The sequence below is a fragment of the Montipora capricornis genome, chromosome 4, assembly GCF_036669925.1.
Source record: "Montipora capricornis isolate CH-2021 chromosome 4, ASM3666992v2, whole genome shotgun sequence".
In the NCBI taxonomy this organism is placed as follows: Eukaryota; Metazoa; Cnidaria; class Anthozoa; order Scleractinia; family Acroporidae; genus Montipora; species Montipora capricornis.
The window spans coordinates 37,002,478-37,024,860 of record NC_090886.1 but is presented as its reverse complement, the minus strand read 5'-3'; the positions used below and the strand labels follow the sequence as shown (position 1 = coordinate 37,024,860).

Below are 22,383 nucleotides of genomic sequence, written 5' to 3'. Positions count from 1 at the left end.
AAGTGTGATTACTTCGAGTTTTGATTGGTTTACTGGATTGTGTCCGTCCTTTTTGATTGGCCAAAGTAATTACTTTGGTTTTGGTTTAACGAAACTCATTTGAAAACCGCTCTAAAAACCGGAGAAAAAGAGATGGAGAAAGAAGTACTTAATGCCAGGATGGTTTTAGCGGTGAAAGCGTGTGGATGGAAACATCAAAGCATTGCAAGTCAGCAAGCATCTCCTCAGTTACTAGAATCCATAGAATCATTCCATTCAATTTACTTTGAAAGGGAAATGACGATTTCTAGGGAATGAAAACAACTGTTTATTTGTTCTTGGAAGCTTCCTGTACTGAGGTTCGTGTGATGTGAAGTATGGGTAAATATGTTCGAATTTAACGGTTCGCCTTGGCCTCGTGCATTGGCTCGTTATCTGCTTGGCTGTTGGGAATATCCGAAGCGAAACTTAATTATCTCTCAAAAATGAATGGTTACCCCCAATTTTCTTTTTGGATACCAAGAGTACTTACTAAGATCTACTGCTAGATGTTTGGAGGGAAAAAACGGACGCACCATGTTCCTTGCACGATCCACGATTTTGCATTGAGCACGAGCAGTCACTCGTGTGTCTAGTTGGTTGCAGACCAATGGGAGGCGTTGTAGTTATCTGTCCCAATCTGATTGGCCATAATTTGGCGGGTCCCGTATTCTAAATTTAGATAGTACAGTGAACTAACTGACGGGCCAAGGCCAAATGAAAGATCGAAACTTCTGGTTTTTAGACTCCTGGTAATAAATACCCTGTTTGTTTCGTTGAAGAGATTATCAAGTCTAGAAAGGCAGCAAGAGCAGGAAGATCATAAACTGGAAGTGAAGTTGCCTGAAGTTGAGGTCCAGTCATTTGCGGTCACTCTACGGTACATGTATACCGACTGTATATTTCCCTTGGTCAAAGGTGAGATAGTTACCGACAAAAACAAGATGAAAATGTACTATTTTCTCAAATATACGGCTTAGCCCGTGAATTAGGTGCTCTCATGTATACACTTACTACTTTTTGGCCCAGTCGTTCAAACCCTGATTAAGCTAATCCTAGATCACTGGAAGCTGAAATTGCGGTTTATTTTGTTATCAAAAAAAAGTTTCCGTAAGATTCTTAGCCTTCAATTTTGACTTAAGTTTTTGCTATCCTTCAGGCTTCTTTTACGGGCAGTCACCACTGGGGTGGTATTTAATCGTGGATTAGTGGTTTTTGAACAACTGGGCCCAGAATAAAAGAAACTTATGATTTGGGGGCCTGAAAGATGGTTCTTTGAAGAACAAAGTTTAAGAGGAGCAGGCGTGGTAAAATCCTCACTGATTGATGAGTTATCATGATTTAAGGTTCACATTGCAACCAGCTGGACAATCAGGCATGGTTTGAAATACTATATTATTATTATTATATGACTAGCTCCGTGAGCGGGCAAGATGAACCAAATCGCGCGCTCTGATTGGCTACCCGAGCGGGCAAGATGGAGCGATACTGCCCGCTCGGGATTTCTCGCTTGGTCCCGCAAGATCAAAGATCATTTTTTGGTGTTTTAAGTCATATAATAAATCCTTTATTGACCAAGATTGTTCGGTCAAGATGACTGGATATTGGCCTCGTTCTTTTTTTGCGTGTTTATGGACCTCGACTTCGTCTCGGTCCATAAACACGCAAAAAAAGAACTTGGTCAATATCCAGTCATCTTGACCTCACGCTTGGTCAATAACCCATACTTATTATCATTAACATTAACATTCACGGAGTCAGGGTGGTTTAGTGGTCATCAATCGTGCCTCCCACCTCTGTGACCCAGGTTCAACTCTGGCCTCAGGACGTATGTGTGTTGAGTTTCAATCATCTCAACCTGCCTCTGAGGGTTTTTCTCCGGGTACTCCGGTTTTCCTCCCTCCTCAAAATCAATTACATCTGGCTGGGTTTGCGGTGCTCCGAGATCACACATGGATCGTATGGCGGCAGCCGTGGGCGCCTTCACATGCATTCGGTCCGATCCCGTTGAGCCGCTTGATCCTGAAAATCCCTTGTAGGGAGCGGTCAACTAAGCACACATTTACATTTACATTTACATTTACATTATCGTTATCGTTATCGTTGTCGTTATCATTATTATTATTAGTTCAATTCAAGACCCGAGTTGCATTTCAAAGCTACACTCAGTTTTCTTCAAACTAGAGTAGCCTCGAACTACGTTGATATGGTAAATTGACCGCCCGTAACTTGAAATTTGAAAGCGGACGTTTCGAGTGTTTGCCCTTCGTCAGAGCGAAGTAGGGAATTGTGTTGTTAGTGTTTTTAAGTGAAAGGTGGAGCTTCGCCATCGGTGGGGATATAGCATCTGCAACGTGGATAACAAGAGTAAATTAGTTGAAAGAAAAGCATCAGTGGCTTCATAGCTCAGTCACGAGATCACGGGTTCAAACCCCGCTGAAGTCCTGATTTTTCAGGCTTCTCTGCGCAGTTGCTTAAGTGGCGTTCATAACTGCGAGGCTCTTTTCTTCACTTGATTTCATGTCGGCAGTTCAATATATGATTCATTTCATACATGATTTCTTTCATTGATTCATTCATCACGGGAGCATTTGAACCAACAAATGACCAGCTCCCAACATTAGTGGCTTCATAGCTCAGTTAGTTAGAGTCTCGCACCGACATCGCGAGGTCATAGCTTCACTTGATTTCATATCCACAGTTCAATATATGATTCCTTTGATACATCATTTCGTTCCACTATGTCTACTTATCATGATTTGCAATCAAAGGGTTAATAAACAGTATTACTCGGGCACTCATCATTTAATTTAGCAACAGCAAAAGAAAACAGTAATTTGCTAAAAGGGTTGCTCCGTTTAGGTACCAAAATCTCTTATCTCGTCGTTTATTTCGACGTTGTCTGCATATGCTCTGTTTTCAAAGATGAATGCTATCGTTACGCGATGCAGATCTTAGTCTCATTGACATTTTCATGGATAGTAGCTCGCATTTAAATGAAAACTTCTTTGTTTTCCTAGATTGTCAAGGATCTCAGGATATCAGCCTTATCATGGATGTTTACAGATTGGCCGTGAAGGTTAACATGACGTTCCTTTGATCAATTTTGGATTAGAATGTTAAGCTCATCTGATCGGCCAATTGATATTTTACAATTCGCGCTAAAAGAGGAACTTAGCGCATGCGCATCGATCATGTTTTTGTATCTATGACAAGTAACAGCCTACCATTTGACGTTTGCCGTACCACGTTGACGCGATGCGAAATCTCTCTGATTATTTTTAGCAACAACAATGGGGAGCTTAAAGGCGCTGTTAGACTGTGCAATTTTTCCTGCAACTTGTGTCGCAACGCCATTTCTACAAATGTTCTCACATTACGAAACAAGTTGTTCTACGAGTGTTACACTGAGCAACGTTTCATGCAACTTGTCTCGTTTTGACGATCACATGAGGTTAAAGGAGCATTTTCATCGGCTGGTACCACGAACCGTTGCGACAACAAGTTGCAGGATAGATGTTACACTGCGCCATGCTTAAAAAATTCGTTGCAACCGTTGCGGAAAGTAGAACTCAACTCGACTTTCCGCAACGGTTTCTACAACTGGTCTTGCAACGTTTACAGTGGGCAATGATTCGTGCAACTTGTCTCGCAATGGCGTTGCGGGAGAAGTTGCACGAAAAATTGCACAGTGTAACAGCGCACGACGTTTTTGAGCCAAACGCGCATAGAGAATTTTAGAATTCTCACGGGTGGACTGGATCTAGCATGAAATGGAGGCTAATTCGGGCAAATCTTTTCAAACACAAATAGCCCACTTTCGATATATTAAAATTCAGTCCTAACCAAAAAAAAAAGCATCATCTCGAGGCTCACGGGAATAAACTCATGCAAATCCTTATATTTATTCCCCAGAGCCTCGAGTTGATCCCTTTTGTTTAGTATTGAATTTTAATATATCGAAAGTGGGCTATTAGTTTGCCCGCATTAGCCACCATTTCATGCTAGATCCAGTCCAGCCGTGAGAATTCGAAATTGCTCTATAGCATCAACAGCTCGATTGCATCTGCAGCTCGCGAAAACAAATTTTTTGCTGAATTGCTTATGGATTAGCGAATCGTCGCTTGGAACATCACCTTCCTTTGGTAGAGATGATGCACCATGTAGTTTCGTTACTCTTCCACTCATAAAATCTTCTCTTCTCCTTTTATATTGACAGCTTGAGATTGGTTCTCTTGAAGCTCTTTGTGTACAGTACATCGAGTCTTCAATTTGTCAGGAAAATGTCCTCGTAGCCTTAGACAGCGCTGCCAGGTTACAGTTGGACCCTCTCAAGGTTAGCTTTGAAAACTAGTTTGAGAAATCGATTCAAGTCAGTAGCTTATCAAGCTATATATTTCCAAATCTGAATTCGCCTTCTTTCATTGACAGGATTTCTGTCTTCGTTTCATTGTTCGAGAAGCAAACTATAATAATATTATCATGAGCAAGAACTTCGAATCTGTTCCTCAAAAGTTGATGGTTGAGATAATCAGACGACGGCAAGTCCCACAGGTGATGCGACAGACAACTTTTAAAGTGTCATTTTAATTATCGAAGAGTAAGGTGAATCGCAATACCGGAAGGCCATTTCCGAGTTGCTGTTTGCCACTCGTTCAAAACGAGTCTTGTTGCTAAACCATTCAAATGTTAATGAGTTTGATTTGCATGAAAATACGCCAATCATTTCCATATGAATAGTTGTGTTCCAAGACTCGCTTTGAAACCGAGGCAAACAGCAACTCGGAAATGTAATGAAGTGTAATTCATCTGGCCCCAGTTGTTCAAACGATGGATAGCGCTATCTGCCGGATAAATTACTATCCAGTGGATAAGTCATAGCGAAATTGTGCTATCCAGTGGATAGTTATTTATTCGGTTAGGGTAACCCTCCACCTTTTGAAAAACTGGGGCCTGAGCGTTAGCCCAAGTAATGGAAGCTGGCTCGGTGGCTATCTGACCTGGACGTCGTGAGTTCACCACTCTGGTCACGCTGATCACCCCACCCCTGTGTGGATCCATTGTCATTACTAGGGAGACACATAACTAAAACGAGTGCGCGCTTGCCTTTGATTGGTTGAGAACATAACACGAGTTTTTTGCCGGTCAATCAGCAAGTGTAGCAGTGCAACTAAAAAACAAGAGCAATCGCGACATTACTCAGTTGAAAACTACTCTCTTCATGCGATAAATGAACGTCCAGATTTTGTGGGGTGTCGCTCGCAAGTTTTTAATTTAACCCAAGAAAGAAAAGAAGAGAGACGTTTTCAAGGTTAAGTGTTATCCATCAGATACCACACAACTTTTTACAATGTCGAGTTTCATGTGATCGGTGTAGGAAACAGCCGTATTGTGTTTAGGATTAGGATGTATTGTTTCTGTCTCCTGTTCATACGTGTCCAGTGATTCGAAGACCAATTCCCAGTGTCGTAGTGACGTAGAGACACTTCGTTTTGCTTATTTGGAGATCGGTTATGCTTTTCCTTTTATTGACTGCAGCCTCGTTTTCAAAGTAAACCTCTGATGGTGAAAGCTTTTGTAGTGGTACAGAAATGTCAGTGGTGTTAAGCTAACCGTTTTTCTTTGTAGGCAAGTTCACACGTCCCTGGAGACAACCAGTGCCGTTCCACACATCCAGGTATTCCTAAAAAATGAATTTAAACCGCAGACGATGTATCATCTTTCCGGTTACATCGTGCACCGGTGGCTCAGTTTGTTTAGCATCTGGCTGTCCCGCAGGTGGTCGCGGGTTCGAACGCGGCCGGATCAACACTCAAGATCTTAAAATAGCTGAGGAGCACTGAGGAGAAAGTGCTGCCTCAGTAATTTCATCTGCAAATGGTTCGACTTTCAAGTCTTCTCAGATAAGGACTTTACTCAGACACTATTCGTGAAGAGTAGGGGATGGAGTCCCATGTGTTGTGGGTGTCCTTTGTGAGTGTGTGGGTGGGTGGGTATAGCAGGTCCACATCAGCTGCCAGAATTTCAACCTGCTCAAACAAGCAATTTCGTTTGTTCTTATATTTCGTAGAGAAGACTTTGCAACAAGACATGTTGGACTTTTTCCAAGGAGCGCGAGGCCACGACTTTCATGACATCCTTCTAATGGTGGATGGTGAACCAATTGGAGCTCATAAAGTACGTGAGAATTCATTGGGGAATTAAAGCACGTGACGTTTTTGAGACGCGGACGGCAACCGGAAGTGAGCTGTTTTCCTTTTAACTTGTCTTCACACAACGGCATTTGTGTTGCTAAGTATCTTTTTTACTACACTATCCTGGCATGCGGAATGTCCACTTCCGGTAGCAGTCCGCGTCTCAAAAACGTTGCGTGGTTAACATCATTAACATAAGCCCATCGTTTTCTAATCTATCAGTCAACAAGAAGCTATTTCAAAAAAAAGAAATGGTGTTTCGTTTTCGGAATGGTAAGGGCAGGAGAAAAGATAAAATACTGTAGTGTGGGTCACTCAGTCTGTCATATTTAGTTTGCTTCGTCGATTGAAACTCTAGAGAAAAAAAAAGATAGAGATGTGGATGCAAACTCTCTTGGAACGATGAGAAGCCTGTCAAGGAATATTAAGCCTGGGAGAAGAACAGGTACTTGTTTATGTGCACAATACATCGAAGCATAAAGTCTACAAATACCTATTTTACCTGCAAATGCCACTGCATAACATTTCAAATTCCGTTTTCCTTGAATCTGCCATTACTTGTGGTACATGTGAACCTAGGCAGCTACCGAGATAACTGGTTCCTGATTAACCCAATTTATTGGTACGACTCACCAGTGCGAAGATTGTTTACATTACTCATTAAAGCGAAGAGAGGTCGTTTTGGAATTTTCAACAATATATAGCTTTAATCTAACCCAAAATCATTCAGATAGACAAAACTTCATATTTACGATTCATTTCCTTCGCTTTTTGTTTGTCAGCTTGTCAGTTTGTCGATACTTCAGGTTCACATGTTCATACGTTTGTTTTTACATCTCAGATGTTAAAAGTTTCAATTACAACCTCTGTTTTGATTGGCCACTCTACCTCACTGTGTAAATAGTTCACCCTGAAGTCAATAGTACTGGACATTGAAAGGCTCATTGCATAATGAGCTATCTCTGAAACTTTGAGCGCAATTTACCATATAATCTCTGAGTAATGACGCTTTGAAAATTCGAAATTTTATTAAGAATCTTTGGGCTCATCTGCGCGTTTGCCATGCTCCTAAGGTTTTATCAGTTTTTGATGGCTAATAACTCGCTCGTTATCAAAGCTAAAAGGCTTACAATTGGAGATTTAACTGAGTTTAGTATCACCCAACTAGTGGACTAATGCAATCCTGCATTTTGATTGGCTACGCTACTAGATGACTATTAGGAATAGTCCTCGAGTATCGAAAAGCGTGACGCTTTCTTTCGTTTTATTCCGGCCAAATAAATATTTCTTCAACTTGAATTCGCTAACTTTATTATTGCCTTTTCCGTCCAACTAGTTGGGTGATACTAAAACAATTAGACCCGTAGCCCGCAAGGGCCACTGGTCAATAGCCCATTCGGCTTCGCCTCATAGGCTATTGTTAATTAACACGTTCTTTTATCTTTTGAAGTGAATTTGTAAATAGCATGATGCCTTCTGTCAGCAAACTCGTATATTAATGACATAAAATGTGGAAAATGACGGCAGCAAAGATTCGCCTGTTACATGGCGCCCTGGCGGGTGGCCCTGGAACTGCGGATGTGAAACGATTTTCTTACAAACTAAAGGAAAGCAATTTATTGTGCTTTTCATAAACATGCGGATTTCAATCAACGGTTATTTTTTTAGCTTCCATCATATTTGGTTCCCACCCATGATCTATTAGAGGACAGACGCATAGATGATATCATCATAAAGAACTTTCACTTCTTTATTTTATAGCACAGTAATAGATCACAGATAACGTCAAGATGTTGTAAGAACAAAAAAGTGGCACACGAGGCGATAGCCTAGTGTGTCATTGACACACTAGTTCTAAATTCGCCCTTATACAAACGCCCACTGAATTGTCAACTGAGAGCCCCATCTGATATCCCAAAGGATTTTTTAGTTCATTTTAACGCAAAATCAGTGGTTTGACGCGAATGACAATCTACTTTTTTTTACCCTAGGCGATCCTTGCTGCAAGATGTAGGTATGTTAAGGTTGCAATGGAATGAATGGTATTAAACAATTACGAGACTAAAAACTAACTGCGTTTAGCCGTTGACACAAGTTGTTTATTTTCGCTGATATTTCTTGACGTTTGAAAGTCCCTTTCTGCACCATCTCAAAAAAATTAAAGCTTTAAGCCGATTGTTGACAAAACAGACCGGTAGAATGTTTTGTTGGGCAAGGGCTGTTCCTGTATGATGTGCAATGAAGTTGCGATTTCCTGGAGGGGTTGTGAACAGTTCTTTCCATACTTGGCCAGGAGCCCATGAGTAGGAGCTTGCCTCTCTCATACACGTCCTTCTGAGTCAACCTTTGCGCGTATCTTTCTATTTTTAGAACGCCACGAGTACCTCGGCTCTGCACGCGCACTGTTTTAAAAGGCCAATCAGAGTAAAGTCATTGTCTAACGAAGACAAATAAAGCAGTAAATCTTCATTTAAGTCGTGCAAATTGATGTAAATTTATGTAATTGCGAGTCTACTGCTCAAGGGTTCGTTCTAAAAATAGAAAGATACGGGCAAAGGTTGACTCAAAGATCTACTGCTATGGAGGCTCCTACTAATGAGCTCCTGACTTGGCGCAATGTGGATCCCTTATGACTTAACGTGAACTTTCTGGCCGAAGCTGTGCTAAATTGGAAAATATCGTCGCTAGTTGAAATGTGAGATTTAAATGCTTTGTTTTTCGTGGAATTGAGAATAGTTGACATTAGTAGAATACTAAAACAGTGGATAGCATTGAAGGCGCTTTCTGATTCGCTACTCAAACGGTCCAAATATCCCGAGCGACTCGCGCGGGATTTGCGCCCGAAAAGATTGTGATCGTTGCAGGTGTAAATGGGTTAAAATCATCTTTTTGTGCTATAGGGCGGTCTTCAATTGAGTGTCGAAAGTAATTAGCGAATTGCTTTGGTTTTGCATTACTTCACTCGGTGATTGGTTCAAAGGCCACTCTCGGCCGTTTCTCTCGATTGTTTGGCAAAACGCGATTGACTTAAGAATCGCTCGACTGACATAAAAAGGATGAAGGGGGTAGTTTCTATAAAAACTGTGGTGCTGCGGTGGGGAAGTAGTATATAAAAATTTGGTTTTATCAACGGAGTTGATATTGCAAATTGGCCACCGTACGGAGATTCTAAAAGCTGACGTTTCGAGCGTTAGCCCTTCGTCAGAGCGATTCGCTCCTTTGACATAAAAAAAGGGGCTGCTAGTAGGCTGACATCATACACCTAACGGATATATCTTGTAGTTCTGGTTTTGAAATTATTCCTTTGTCTTCTCTCTAGTTATTTTGAGGCGATGTTTAGATCATTTATGCCAGAGAACAACACCGTCACGGTTAGTAGAAGTATAGATCGATTGCATAAATGGCGGCCAAAAATGTATACTTTTGTTTATGTGCTAATTAGACTACCTAACCTCGCTCTCGAACGACATTTCTATTTGTATTTTGTCCATGCAAACGAAGCTAGTGAGTCTAATTAGCACATAAACAAAAGAATACGTTTTTGGCAGCCATTTATGCAATCGGTCTATTGCTCTTCCAGATCAGATGTTTGCTGTTTTCAGTGTTGTTTATTGAAACTAACAACCTAACTTGATTGTCATTATTGAACTGGAAGTTTTCAATGAAACGGTCGGAATGAGTGATACACGAGGTCATTGTGATTGGTCCTGGTCGTTGCTAGAGCCTATGGTACCTGTGACCAGCGGACGTGTAAGGGGCACCACCAACTCCTGGTTCCGATTTGTTTGTGCCAGTATGTAGTTTCATGATTTTTTAAGCTTTAGAGGTCGCTGTGGAAAAGTTGATCTTTCTCTTAAACAAGAGCAGTTCAAAGTTTTATAGATGTTGTTTTCGAATGAAAAGGATGCTACTTTTATCTTGCAAGTAAAGAGAAATATTAAAAACTTACCGAAGTATTATTACCGTGACGTTCTTCACAAAACCTTAGAATTGATTATTAACTCGTCAAGGAACAAGTAGCAAAACTGTGTGTCGATTTATGCGCTACTTATAAAACGCATTAACAGGAATCGAGTTGTTTGCGTGTTTGTCTTGTTTTGTTTCGTCCTGAGCGTTTTCTTTCCTCAAACAGATTACTATTGGTGAAACAGTCCCTTCCCGTGAAGCTTTCAATTCTCTCCTTCATTACATTTACCATGGAGATGTGTGTATGCCACCAGAAGACTCACTGTATCCTTTACGAGTTTACGTTTCGTATCACATGCAGGGGTTTCGATGGTGAAATAATTATAGGCTGCTGTGATCGTGGGGCGAACTCGATCACGAGCTGAGAGCCTCTGTGCGCCGGCGCTAGACACACCGGAGTAAGAGGCCCTTTAGACGGTGGTAAACCGCCGGTAGTGAACCGTCTTTTATTGTAGCCCCTGATCTCATATGCTGTTATTATTGTATTAGTCAATCCTTATAATAAGAAAGTCTCTTGAAATTCTTGAAACTGGTTTAAGCCGCCTTAATCCTTTGTCACACTGCAGTGAGCTTAAGTGGATGAAGCAGTGCAGTGATCCTCGAACTTATCTGGACAATTTAAGCAGTTCTCGGTCGCTTTATAGACACGTTAAAAATTCAGGTGGCTCCAACGGGATTTGACACCCATGATCTCTGCGATGCCGGTATAATCAGCTCTACCAACTGAGATATGAAGCCATTCTGTTGGGAGCAGGTCAGTTTGTTGGGCTCAGGTGTACTGTGAATGGACTCAGTGGTGAATGAAAGAAATGTTTATTTAGAGTGCGAGTTAAATTGTTCTTATAATTGCGAGGATGACTTCACTCCTCCCTTCTCTAATCCGCACTTCAAATAAAGCGGTTTTCAAGCGAGTGTCGAAAGGAATTAGCGAATTGCTTTGGTTTTGCATTACTTCACTCAGTGATTGGTTCAAAGTTCTCGCGCCACTTTTTCAACCAATCAGAAGGGAGACAAATTGTGGCTCGCGCGTGCACATTTTCCCGCGCTTTGTGTCGGCTCAGTGTAATTACTTCGAGTTTTGATTGGTTGACTGGATTGTCTCCCTCCTTTTTGATAGGCTAAAGTAATTACTTTGGTTTTGGTTTTACGACGCTCGATTGAAACTCGCTCTAAACATTTCTTTCAAGCTTCATTTGTTCATGTTTTTTTTTAGCGATGCCAACGAATTTCCTTGACCGTATCCACAAGATACCTGCTGTCAGCTCCTTATTTCTTTGGCTTTACAAATAATCGATTACAGGTCTGTACTACAGCTGCTTGCACTCACTTTCATGATCAGCGGCGGTTGACTTCTTTCACCAACCAAATATTAGATTGTTTTCGCTCAAGTGACCATAAGCCATATTTGTATACTAAAACAAAAGGAAGAATTTTCATAAAAATAGAGTTAAATTCCAAAAAGAATATTCCACGAGTCCTCCAAAATGACCGCTGTTTCTTTCTTTCACTCATCCAATATGGCCGCCGTGACGTCATGCGGAAACACTCTATACCGTGGGTTTTAAAGGTTCTTTGCATCATAGTTAAGCCATTAACTATGTTTGCGTAAAACCAATGAACATTCAGTTCAGTGAAGCATGGCATCATCCCACGAGCAACTAACTTGCATTATAAAATAATTAGGATAGTACGCGCACTCTCATAGCTGTGTTTAGAGGAGAGTATGGAACACGACTGTGACATGACACGAATTTTGATTGGTCATATATTGTCAGACGCGCGTTTTGATTGGTTAGTAGGAAATATGAGCGTGTGTCAAGAAAATCTGTTTCAATCAAGAAGTAAAAAAACCAGCACTTTCCTTCATTTGTTGAATTATCTTTGAGAAATATTTCATAAAAGCAATAAGAGAATTCTCGACTGCGTCTCGGGTTTGCATAACTGTCTCGACTTCTCCCAACTCCCCCTCGTGTTTAGATGAGGCTATGGAAACACGGAAAACGTCCTCTATTGCTTAATTATTTTTGTGTGAAGAACCCCTCCAAACTTACGCCATGATGGGTTGGTGAAAGCCACGCCCACCGGTGGCTCAGTTGGTTGAGCATCGGGCTGCCAGGCGGGAGGTCGCGAGTTCGATTCCGGCCGGAAACAACACTCAGGATCTTTATAAATCACTGAGGAGAAAGTGCTGCCTTTGTAATTACATCCGCAAATGGTTAGTCTTTGTAGTCTTCCCGCGGATAAGGACGATAAACCGTAGACCCCGTCTCACATCACTTGTATGGGACGTTAACCCACGCGCTGTTCGAGAAGAGTAGGGAATGGCGGTGTGGTGGTCTCTCGCTCATTCTGTTCTGGGGGCACCTGTGTAAAACTACTTGTTATCCAGTTAAGATTGTAAACTGCACTGCTGCCATTCGCGCCATAAAAGCAGTATAGCAAAGTCCCCCACAAAGTGTTGTTCGTTGAGCGTGAAAAGCCCGAACGGGAGTGGTCAAATATATATGCGTTCGTTCGATCGTTCGTTCATTCAAGTAGTTTTCAGTGGCTGTATATTGCCGTTCTTTCTTTTGTTTTTGTGCGAAGTCCTTTGCTGTCTTTGTTCCTTTTGCTGTTCTTTTTACCAATCGTGAACCCCGTCGAATTTGTGAAACGGGCACTGTCATGCTAAATTTGTTGTTTTGGGGTCAAAACCGGTTAAAAAATCTAAATTAATACTTTAGATAACACGTATAACATTCCTGACAACCCTATGAGAAGATAGGAAATGTATTTGTGGCGCAAAGAGCTATTCGTGTTTAATTCTTGGCGACTTTCTGAAGACATGGTCTCCAAACTTGAAACTAAAACTGGCCAGTTTTTTCAAGTTTCAATCCATTTCCATCCTCTCCATCCTTGGCCGTAAACAACCAAGAATAGCTTCAGTTCACTTCAATGGTTATTGGCAACAAACCTACACCATTATTTTTTGGTCTTCATTGATGCAGAAAGACTTCTTTTAGTGTTCTGAAGTTTGACTAAAATAGCGTGAGACTGCCCCTTTAAGTACTACCCGACTCAAAATTCAGAGTTGTCTTTTACATCTGTGTAATGAAATTGTTCCCATCTCTTTTAAGGCATTCTGTAAACAAAACCTGGAAATGAATGTGTCATTTGAAAATGTAGTGGAGGTAAGAGTTAGACCATTTTTTTTTAAGTTCGTTATATTACCCGGTTAGTGCATGAACAGTATATTTGATGGTTATCATTTGTCTCGATAAAAAAATAGGGAGCTTACGAAACGAGGACGACGACGGCTACGAGAACTTCAATGATTTAAAAATACGAGTTCGCGTTATTCATATCACTACAAAACTATTTCATTTTGTTTCGCGTTAAAAATGTGTAGTAACTGTCGACGAATTAAACTGGTATGAGTGGGTTGGAAGCGTAGAGAGAGAACTGAAAATTCCTCGTCATGTGCTAACGTCCTCCACAGAACCTTGAATTTGGTCATTTCACGTCGTCATTTAGGAGATGACGGCAAAGAAATGTACCAAAATGTAAAACGCACGTGCAGGGCGTGCAGAGCCATTGTTTTTGCTCACTAAACCTATTGTTTTGTCGCGTCGTTGTTGCCGTCGTTGTCGTCGTTTCGTAAGCGCCCTAATGAATTCTGTAAAGCTCCGAATCCCGGTACCATAAGTGAGAGCGTCTTGAAGAATTCAGTTGCATTTGACGAAGCTAAACTGTAAGTGACAGTGACGAAGAATGAAAGAGAGAAACGATTCTCACTCTTATCTGGACAATTTTAGCAATTGTATCTTACAGACACCTGATTAATTCAGGTGGTTGCCTCGGGATTCGAACTTATGACCTCTGAGATGCCGATTCAATGGTCGACCAACTGAGCATTGAAGCCAGTTGAATTGGAAACAGGTCACTTTTTTGGGCTTGTGTGTGAAGAATTTCAAATATTATATACTTCGTGCATTCATCTCGGGTCGCATGCAAACTTTTAAATTTTATTCAAAGTTCATTCATTTCCAGGGTCTCTTATTTTACTAATCACATCCGCCTAGCACCCAGAGGTCATCGCACCTATATTCGGTTGAGGAATGTGTTCCCTCTTTCCCTTTGATTTTATTTATTTACTTATTTATTTATTTATTTATTTATTTATTTGATCATACCATTCTTGTAGACTGCTGTATAGGGCCTTTTGTTTTTTTTTTTTCATGGCTTCCTTTTTGAACGGTGTAAACTTCGTAAACGTCATAAAAACACTTAAGGCTCACAGACATAGTTCGGTGCTATTCTAATTTGGAGAATTTTGAAAGTGGCTTAAAAAGTACAATGCAAGGACCCAGTGTTTCCTCACTCCTGTCGAATGCCTTCACCAGGGGTGATCCAAAGTTATCGCAAGAGACCTTTTATAGAGCAATTTTCAATCGAATGTCGAAAGTAATTAGCGAATTGCTTTGGTTTATGATTCCTTCACTCAGTGATTGGTTCAAAGTTCTCGCGCCACCTTTTTAACAAATCAGAAGTAAAACCAAAGCCAATCGTGGCTCGCGCGTGCACAGTTTCCCGCGCTTTGTGTCGGCTACGTGTAATTACTTCGAGTTTTGATTGGTTGACTGGATTGTCTCCGTCCTTTGTGATTGGCCAAAGTAATTGCTTTGGTTTTGATTTTAAGACACTCGATTGAAACTCGCTCTATGCTCACCAATTTGCAAATAAGGAATGGCTCACACTTCGAGCGGCACACCCACTTTCACCGGCTCTTGCATGAGTCGTGGATATGCTTTTGAACATGCTTTTGAAAATAAGGTTGTCGTCCTTTTACAAATGGGCTTCCAGGCTCCGCCGAATACTTTGGTTGGGAAGTACTGAGGAGCAATGGATTTTTAACTTATAGCCTTTTTTTCTTTTTTTCACTCCATCCATTGAGTTTTTGCTGTCTTGTGCTATTCAGAACAAGCGATACCTTTATGTGCTTTTGATCAGTAAGAAACACGGCAACTTAAACAGATAATAATCTGCATGTCCTGTGTTTCTGCTTATTTTGTTTATAGATTCTTGAAGCAGCTCACAGAATTGGAGCATCGGACATGAAGAAACATGCACTGGACCTTGTCGTTGGTCATTTTACGAAGGTAAGACATTTTTTGGGCCTTTTTTCTCAAGTCACCCTTTTGATCCCATCGTTTTCAGTGGCTTTTCTTTAATGGCAGCAAAGTTCAAGAAAGAGGCAGCTGAGTTGGTGCAGTCAGTGGCGATAGCACTCATGCGCGCGCCTCCTGCCAATGTAAAGTGGTTAATTTTCCTTTATCAACGTTGTTTTTCGTTTTTATTTCGTTGATGATTAAGTCTCAATGAGCTTAGTGAAGGGCCGGGGTTTGAGGTGCTCACTGGGTCACTCGATCAATGGCCTGTTAATTTTCGGGTTTCGTTCGGCGGCCGAACTGGTGTACGAATGTTCTCGAAACAGAATCGCGAAGCGCACTAGTCGCAGGTTCGAATCTGAATTTTCCATTGAGTTATCAAAATTAATTGAAGTCTTAAAAAGTGGTAGTAGAATAAATATATATCCCAATTCTCTTCATTTCATCAATAAGGTGTCTCACACAGACTTTTGAATGATTTTCTCCGTCGTCCTTTTTTCTTTCATACAACACATCCCTGGAAAGCTAGCGGTTTGCAGCGCGGTGTATGAAAATTCTTCTAGGGTGATTTTTAGGTGAATCAGAATATCATAGCTTTTTGTGATAGACACAGAAGCACGTGCCCTTTTCTGACCAATAATAAGCGAAACCAAAAATGATTGGGACTTTCTCGCATGCGTTTTCCCGCGCTTTCTTTGGGTTATGATTGGTCATTTGATTGCCTGAGTGTGTGGCTATGGCTTAACAACGGTCACTTAAAGCGGCACAAATCATTAAGCATCATCACCATTATCCATTTTGCATCTTTCTATTCTTATGATAATGTCACTCTTCATATCATTTTTCAACGACTGGACCGAGCTAATGATAGCACCTATTAAATGCTAATTGATCTCGATTTTTCTCTAAAGGTCGCAAAATCTCCAAAACTCAGAAGGCTAAGTCGCGACTTACTGTTGGAGATTCTGGATGCTATCGCCGACTTCTTAAAAGAAACGGATCATGCCGTCGATTCATGACGATAACATTAGCAGCAAGGAGACCAGAACGTTGTAAAAGACAATGTTGTTTGGGCAAAGAATTCCCGGGCTTACTCCATTTTCATTTTGTGCCTTGACCGCCGATAGAAAACCGTTGAAACTCTGCAAAGAAAACAACGAATCTTTCAACGAAATCCTCACAATACGTTTATCACATCATAGACGAATTTAAATTTTAAAAAACATTCACCCTGTACTTGCGAGAACCATAGTTGATTTTGATGGGCTGGTTACGAAACTGTGGAAACTTAATGTTGACCGTATGCATATACATTTTGTCCTCGTTTCGCAACTGAGGTTTGAATGAATTAATCGAAACTTGTCGAGTTTCATATCAACCATCTCTATATACAGTATTAACTATGCTATAACAAAGTTTTGTTAGTTGTTTTTCTTACTAGTTGTCTCAGTCTGCTATTAAAAACAACCTTTAATTTCTTCCTGGTTGAGAGCTGATGGTTGACAATTTAAGTGTACTTTCGTACTGACGTCACACAGCGAGAAGACAATCTAGACCGGCTCCACGACTACAAAGCAATTGTAAATTTACATCTGCCAATGTAATAAGTCGCATTTCGGCGAATTTAAAATTGTGTCGAATTTAAAATCTCAAGCGTTTAGGACGTGGACTTTATTGGAGCCGTGCTAGATAGTCAATTTACGAAGCGGTTTTTCGATTTGGAAGGATGCACCGAAATAGATACGACGAGAGCGTCTTTCTCCTTTCCCGTTATTTGGATAGATCAAATGCTTGCCTAACCAGGGTCAATTGCAAGCTAATTCCCACCTCATATTCGGATGGTATTTGCATTCACACTGTTGGCCCGTGTCAGATTTACTCTTATCAATACAGCACACGGAAATCCTTGAAAAAAACCTATATTTGCCAGATATTTTTTTACCCCCAAGTGGTTCACAGAAAGTATATTTCAGCTGTCGTGCATTTCCCAGCGAGGAACAACGCAAAGCCTCGCACAGTGTACAAAGACATGGTGTGTTTTGTCCCAAGATGTCTGGACCATTTTGAAGCGAAAAAGATTATAACGGAACCATTAATAGAAGAAGTTCATAAAACTGGCCTGCATCATCAACCGGAGACAAAGATTCGACAGTTTACGTCTTCCGTACATATGGCGCCGATAACCATGGATACCACTTGATGTGCTGACGCTGCCACAACAAGATCGCGTCTTTAAAACGGAGGAAGTAATACGCCTTGGAAAAAAGAGAATTCGTTCTTCAATGTCTTTGTTTTGTTTTGTTTTTTTAATGAAAATGTTTGGTTGTGTTTAGTAAGGCTACAATGTCGGTAGTTGGGTGGTGTATAGGGAATGTGTACGTTGGGAATTAGAAACTGGCAGCAAACATTGCAGCGCGTCCACGTCGACTTTCTCAAAGCGTTACATTTTCGCGGGAAAAAACGCTTCTTACAAAAATTGTCGTGTGACATGGCGTTTATTCTACACGCAACGATTAGCGAAGAACGATTTCAAAACCGCATCTACTTTTTTACCACTGGTTAATGTAATGTATTCCAACAGAGTGATTCCCGATCATGAATGACAGGAAAAAAAAAAGCGTCAGCGCTTCGTGGATTTAGCTGTCATAATATTTTTATTGTAAGTCACTTCATGGAGTTAGACAATAACTTAGGAACTATAGCTTGTAAGTAAATATTTCTGCGCAACTATCTAGGCCCAAAAACCAACTTGGTATATTTTAGACCAATTCACCGCAGTTCAATACATCGATGAACCTCTGTGTTCACTTCAAATTATTGAGATCAAACGACGGGTATTTCATTTATTTAGATGTTCTCAAAGTTATGGTCCTTTTAGAAATAAAACCGACTTTATCAGGGAAAAACAAGCTTGTCAGATAACACAAATAAGGTTGGGCAAATACATTGCTATTGGAAGTAATTTTGATGTTAAATTCAAACACGATTATGAATTTAAAATTAATTCTTGGTGCTAGGGTGTACATAAAAACAGCTTGTTGATTTTGAATGATTATTTCTGGAGAGAGAGAAAACAGAAATCAGGAAAGTGACATTGCAGAACTGAAAATTATTTTGATTATTTAAAATATTCCAAAACGGAACACAAAAGGTGGATAAGAGATGCACCTGCTGTGGCGACCTTATTTTGCATTTAACACGACCTATCCGATAGGTCAACGAGGGAAAACATGCCAAACTTAACCATTTCCGGGTTAAATAGATCACGGACTCTGGCAGCAATCCCGCAAATCACGGACTTCCGGCTCGTCTACGCACGCTCAGAAATTTGAAACAACAGTGGTTGTCAACGGTTACAACAATAGACCTTCACTACGACTGCGCATAAATTGAAAGTGGCCAGAGTCCGTGTTTTTTGTGCTGACCAAACGAAAAGCGGACTCTGGGGACGAGATTTTATTATTATTTAGGACACAGTGTCCCAGGACAAGCGATAGCAGAGAAAATATGGAAATAAAAAAATGGATTTGAACCCGGAGTTTCTTCTCTATAGGGACTGCTTCTTTCCGCTTCAACACTGAAGATCAAGACACCGCACTCTCAAAAAATAGAACATTTAAGTCTCCCATGGAATATCGCCGCTGAAGAGTAACAAGGCCTAAGCTCGATTAACAGACCACTTTCATAAATGATGACCGATTTAATATTCTACTGTATTTATGTTAATAGACCTTTCGGCTTGTACATCTTGTTTTCCCAATACAGATCATGTGATAATCCTCAGGAGGTTTGGTCTTTTGTTTCTCTCATTAAAATGAGGGCATGCAAGCATGAATATGCCTGCATGCACTCTTTTTAATGAACAAAACAAAGGACCAATCCTCCTGAGTATTATCACATGATCTGTATTGGGAAAACAAAATGTTAAAGCCGAAAAGGTCCATTGCACCTACTAGCCTGATTTTGGCTAACACATTCTTTTGAATTTTGCGCATCGCAGCGAGGCTAGAAAGGCTTATTAGCACTAAAACAAAACAATATTATATTGGGCCGCCATTATGAAAAAGGTCTATAATTTAGGCCTAAGCCGGGTTTGATTTTAAAATTTTTAGCTTTGTCGTGAGGTTTGGAAACCGACCTTTTGCAGTGTTTATGATTGTTTGTTGCCAAGAGAATTTTCTCTTGTTGTTGCCGAGTGATAATACAGCAGCTAGCGGTGTGGTGGTCAAGTGGGTAGGTGAGGGGTTAACGAACATTCCCAGGTTCGAGACCATATACTTTAGTTTTCTTTTATAATATACAATGACCATTTCCCATAATCCATATCAAGCTGTCAGTCTCCTAAATTTAACGATAATAGTAAATTCAAAGCAAATTGCAAATTAACGATCATCGTTAGTAAAGAGAATGGGTTGGTTTTTTGAGGTCACTCAAATGCGAAAGGCACTGTGAACAACTTTTGCCAAGACTTTTGAGAGTCCGTCGGCCACTCTTGAGGTTGCGCCTTAGACAGGGTCGACAGCCTTGTCGAATTGCATTGTGGGACTGTTTTGGGCATTGCGTGCGCGACTACGCGGAACAAGAACTCAAGTTGCAAGAAAGCGATATTCCAGGAGCCGAGCTTCCTAAACCACCAGAATATTGTACAATTGAAATTTTAAAGCGATGGCTCGCTTGCCAAGTTGTAGAATTGTCCGGAAAACGAGAAGATTTGACCAAAACGTCAGTGAGGTCGTGGTGCATAGGACGTTTACTTACCAGGAGCCCCTGACTTACGTAGAACATAAGATATAAAGATAAAGAATGTAGGAAAGTCTTTATGCTTTGCGCGCATAGTTAACGACTGCATAAATGTATTTTCTCACGTTATGGATTGTACGCTACATTGTTTCGGTACTCACACTTAAGTGTGCGTAGTCTGGTAGTACGCATGACTATTTGTAGTCAGGAAAATATAGACATTTCTCGGGCCATTGGCCAAACCAGGATCGGATCGGATCGGATCGGATCGACAAAACTCGGACCGGATCAATAACAAATTCCCGCCCAAAGTAGACATATGAAATCCCTGGGTCACCACTTAAAAGTTACTTCCCACCTTCGCGGGAGTCCTTCGGGAAAAACTTCGTACGCGCGCTAGTTTCAATAAAATCCTAACAAACCATACATCAGAGGAAAGCTTAGTAAACGTGGTTTACGATAAAAATATTGTTTAAGCGAGTTTTCTTTTTGGTAAGTGTTAGGATCGGAGCCGGTAAGACGTGAACCCTCGCGATAGTTCTTCTATAAATTTATCGGGTATCGGATTCCGTAGCACGAGAAAAATAACTGCACAATGTTATTCACAAGGCATCGACCAACAAACCTTTGTCAGGAAATTCCGATATTTAAAATATTTTCCCCTGGCGTCCATTTACACAACACGTCTCGCGTATTTTTGGTTACTCCAACCTTAGATGCGGATATCTAGACAACTAATCAGAATATCGAAAACGTCTGAGACAATTTCGTTGATTGATGGCTTGTGAATAACAGTGTAAAGTCATTTTGCTCGTGCTTCGGCATCCGATACCCGATAAATTCATTAGAGGAACCCTCCGTGTTTTCACGTCTTACTGGCTCCTGACACTAAAAGGAAAACTCGGTTAAACATGATTTTTTATCGTAAACTACATTTAGTAAGACTAAAAACAAAATAGGTATGCAAGGCGGGTTGTACGGCTGTGAGGATATATAGCGTTTGCTTGACCAATATTTCGTCAGGCACGACCTGACTTCTTCAGTTAAATCACTTAACTCGCCGACATATTGGTCAAACCAGAGTTAAATAAACTATATATCCTAACAGCCGTACAACCAGCCTCGCATAATTATTTTGTTTTTAGTCTAAATGTTATTTGCTGGTCAGATCTCCCAAGATCCGGCACTTGTACTTTGTTCAGCTGGCCCTTGCATAAAAAACTGTCTGCATTTATTAAGCTTTCTTCTGATGTATAAAGTTGTTAGAATTTTATTGAAACTAACGCGCGTAGGAACTTTTTCCCGAAGGACACCCGCGAAGGTGGGAAGTAACCTTAACTGGTGACCCAGGGATTTCATGTGTCTATATTGGCGGGAATTTTGTTATTGATCCAGTCCGAGTTTTGTCGATCCAATCCGATCCGATCCGATCCGGTCCGGTCCGGTCCGGCCCGGTCCGATGCTGATTTTGCCAACGGCTCATTTCTCGCAGTTTCAAGGTCACTCGACGGCATCTCTCGCTACCTTTCCGTAAAGTTTTCTGTGATGTTCGTACTTGTACGCTAATGTAATGTTCAGTGCTAACTACTAAGGTTGTCAGGTTGATGTTTGCTCATTCGAGAAATATTGATATGAGCATTATCTTATAATAATCGTTTGTTGTAAGCTTTTTGAAGTTGAGCCAGTTGAGCTACTCGACATATGGAATTATAGCTGGCAATAAATGAGAAGCCTATTCCTGATCCTTGTCTGCGTCTGATGATATTTAGTATGAAAATGGCCGTATTTATACTAGAGGACGTCTAAGACGTCCAGACGCATTAAACTTCTGGCCGTAAGTGCGACTAATATAAATACGGGGTTAGGGTTAACTAAGACGGCTAGAAATCAAATTCACAATTTTCTTCAAAAGATACTCGGCTGAGATTTAATCACCAAAGAGACTGTGTGCACTTCGTTGCTAAGTGCGTCCCAGTTTAGTGCGTCTCGTCTTTATACCAGACGGCTTAGACGTCTGAGACGACTAGGACGTCTGTTAAGTTCGACGTTTCGACGCACTTAACTTGAGACGTTTAATTCGTCTGACGTTTAATGCGTCCACCTTATTTCCCGTATTTATACTAGTATTCCCTGAGACGTCTTAGACTTTCTCAAGTATAAATAGGGCCAATGATTTGTTCTTGTTTCACTGCCGAGTGTTTAGAGAACAAACAGTATTCACAGTGACTGTGTGTTTACCATTTACAAAAAATTTCCGGAAGTGTTCGGTGGAAATTTCCATCGGATGAAAAACGTGTTCCATTTAACTTAAGTCCGTT

General features: G+C 40.8%; 1 protein-coding gene across 1 annotated transcript in view; it reads left to right on the top strand.

The window, feature by feature from the left end:
* Positions 1–16,684, top strand: part of LOC138046874 (leucine-zipper-like transcriptional regulator 1) — a 34,093-nt gene extending 17,409 nt beyond the window's left edge. Inside the window, exons 15-27 of the mRNA XM_068893458.1 lie at positions 801–936; positions 3,039–3,097; positions 4,238–4,354; positions 4,450–4,572; positions 5,647–5,695; positions 6,089–6,195; positions 8,204–8,226; positions 9,532–9,583; positions 10,345–10,442; positions 11,427–11,478; positions 13,295–13,348; positions 15,236–15,316; positions 16,237–16,684. Of these exons, the coding sequence (XP_068749559.1) occupies positions 801–936; positions 3,039–3,097; positions 4,238–4,354; positions 4,450–4,572; positions 5,647–5,695; positions 6,089–6,195; positions 8,204–8,226; positions 9,532–9,583; positions 10,345–10,442; positions 11,427–11,478; positions 13,295–13,348; positions 15,236–15,316; positions 16,237–16,344 (1,059 nt within the window). The 3' untranslated portion in view covers positions 16,345–16,684. The remainder of the gene's footprint in view (positions 1–800; positions 937–3,038; positions 3,098–4,237; positions 4,355–4,449; positions 4,573–5,646; positions 5,696–6,088; positions 6,196–8,203; positions 8,227–9,531; positions 9,584–10,344; positions 10,443–11,426; positions 11,479–13,294; positions 13,349–15,235; positions 15,317–16,236) is intronic.
* Positions 16,685–22,383: the final 5,699 nt, after the last annotated feature.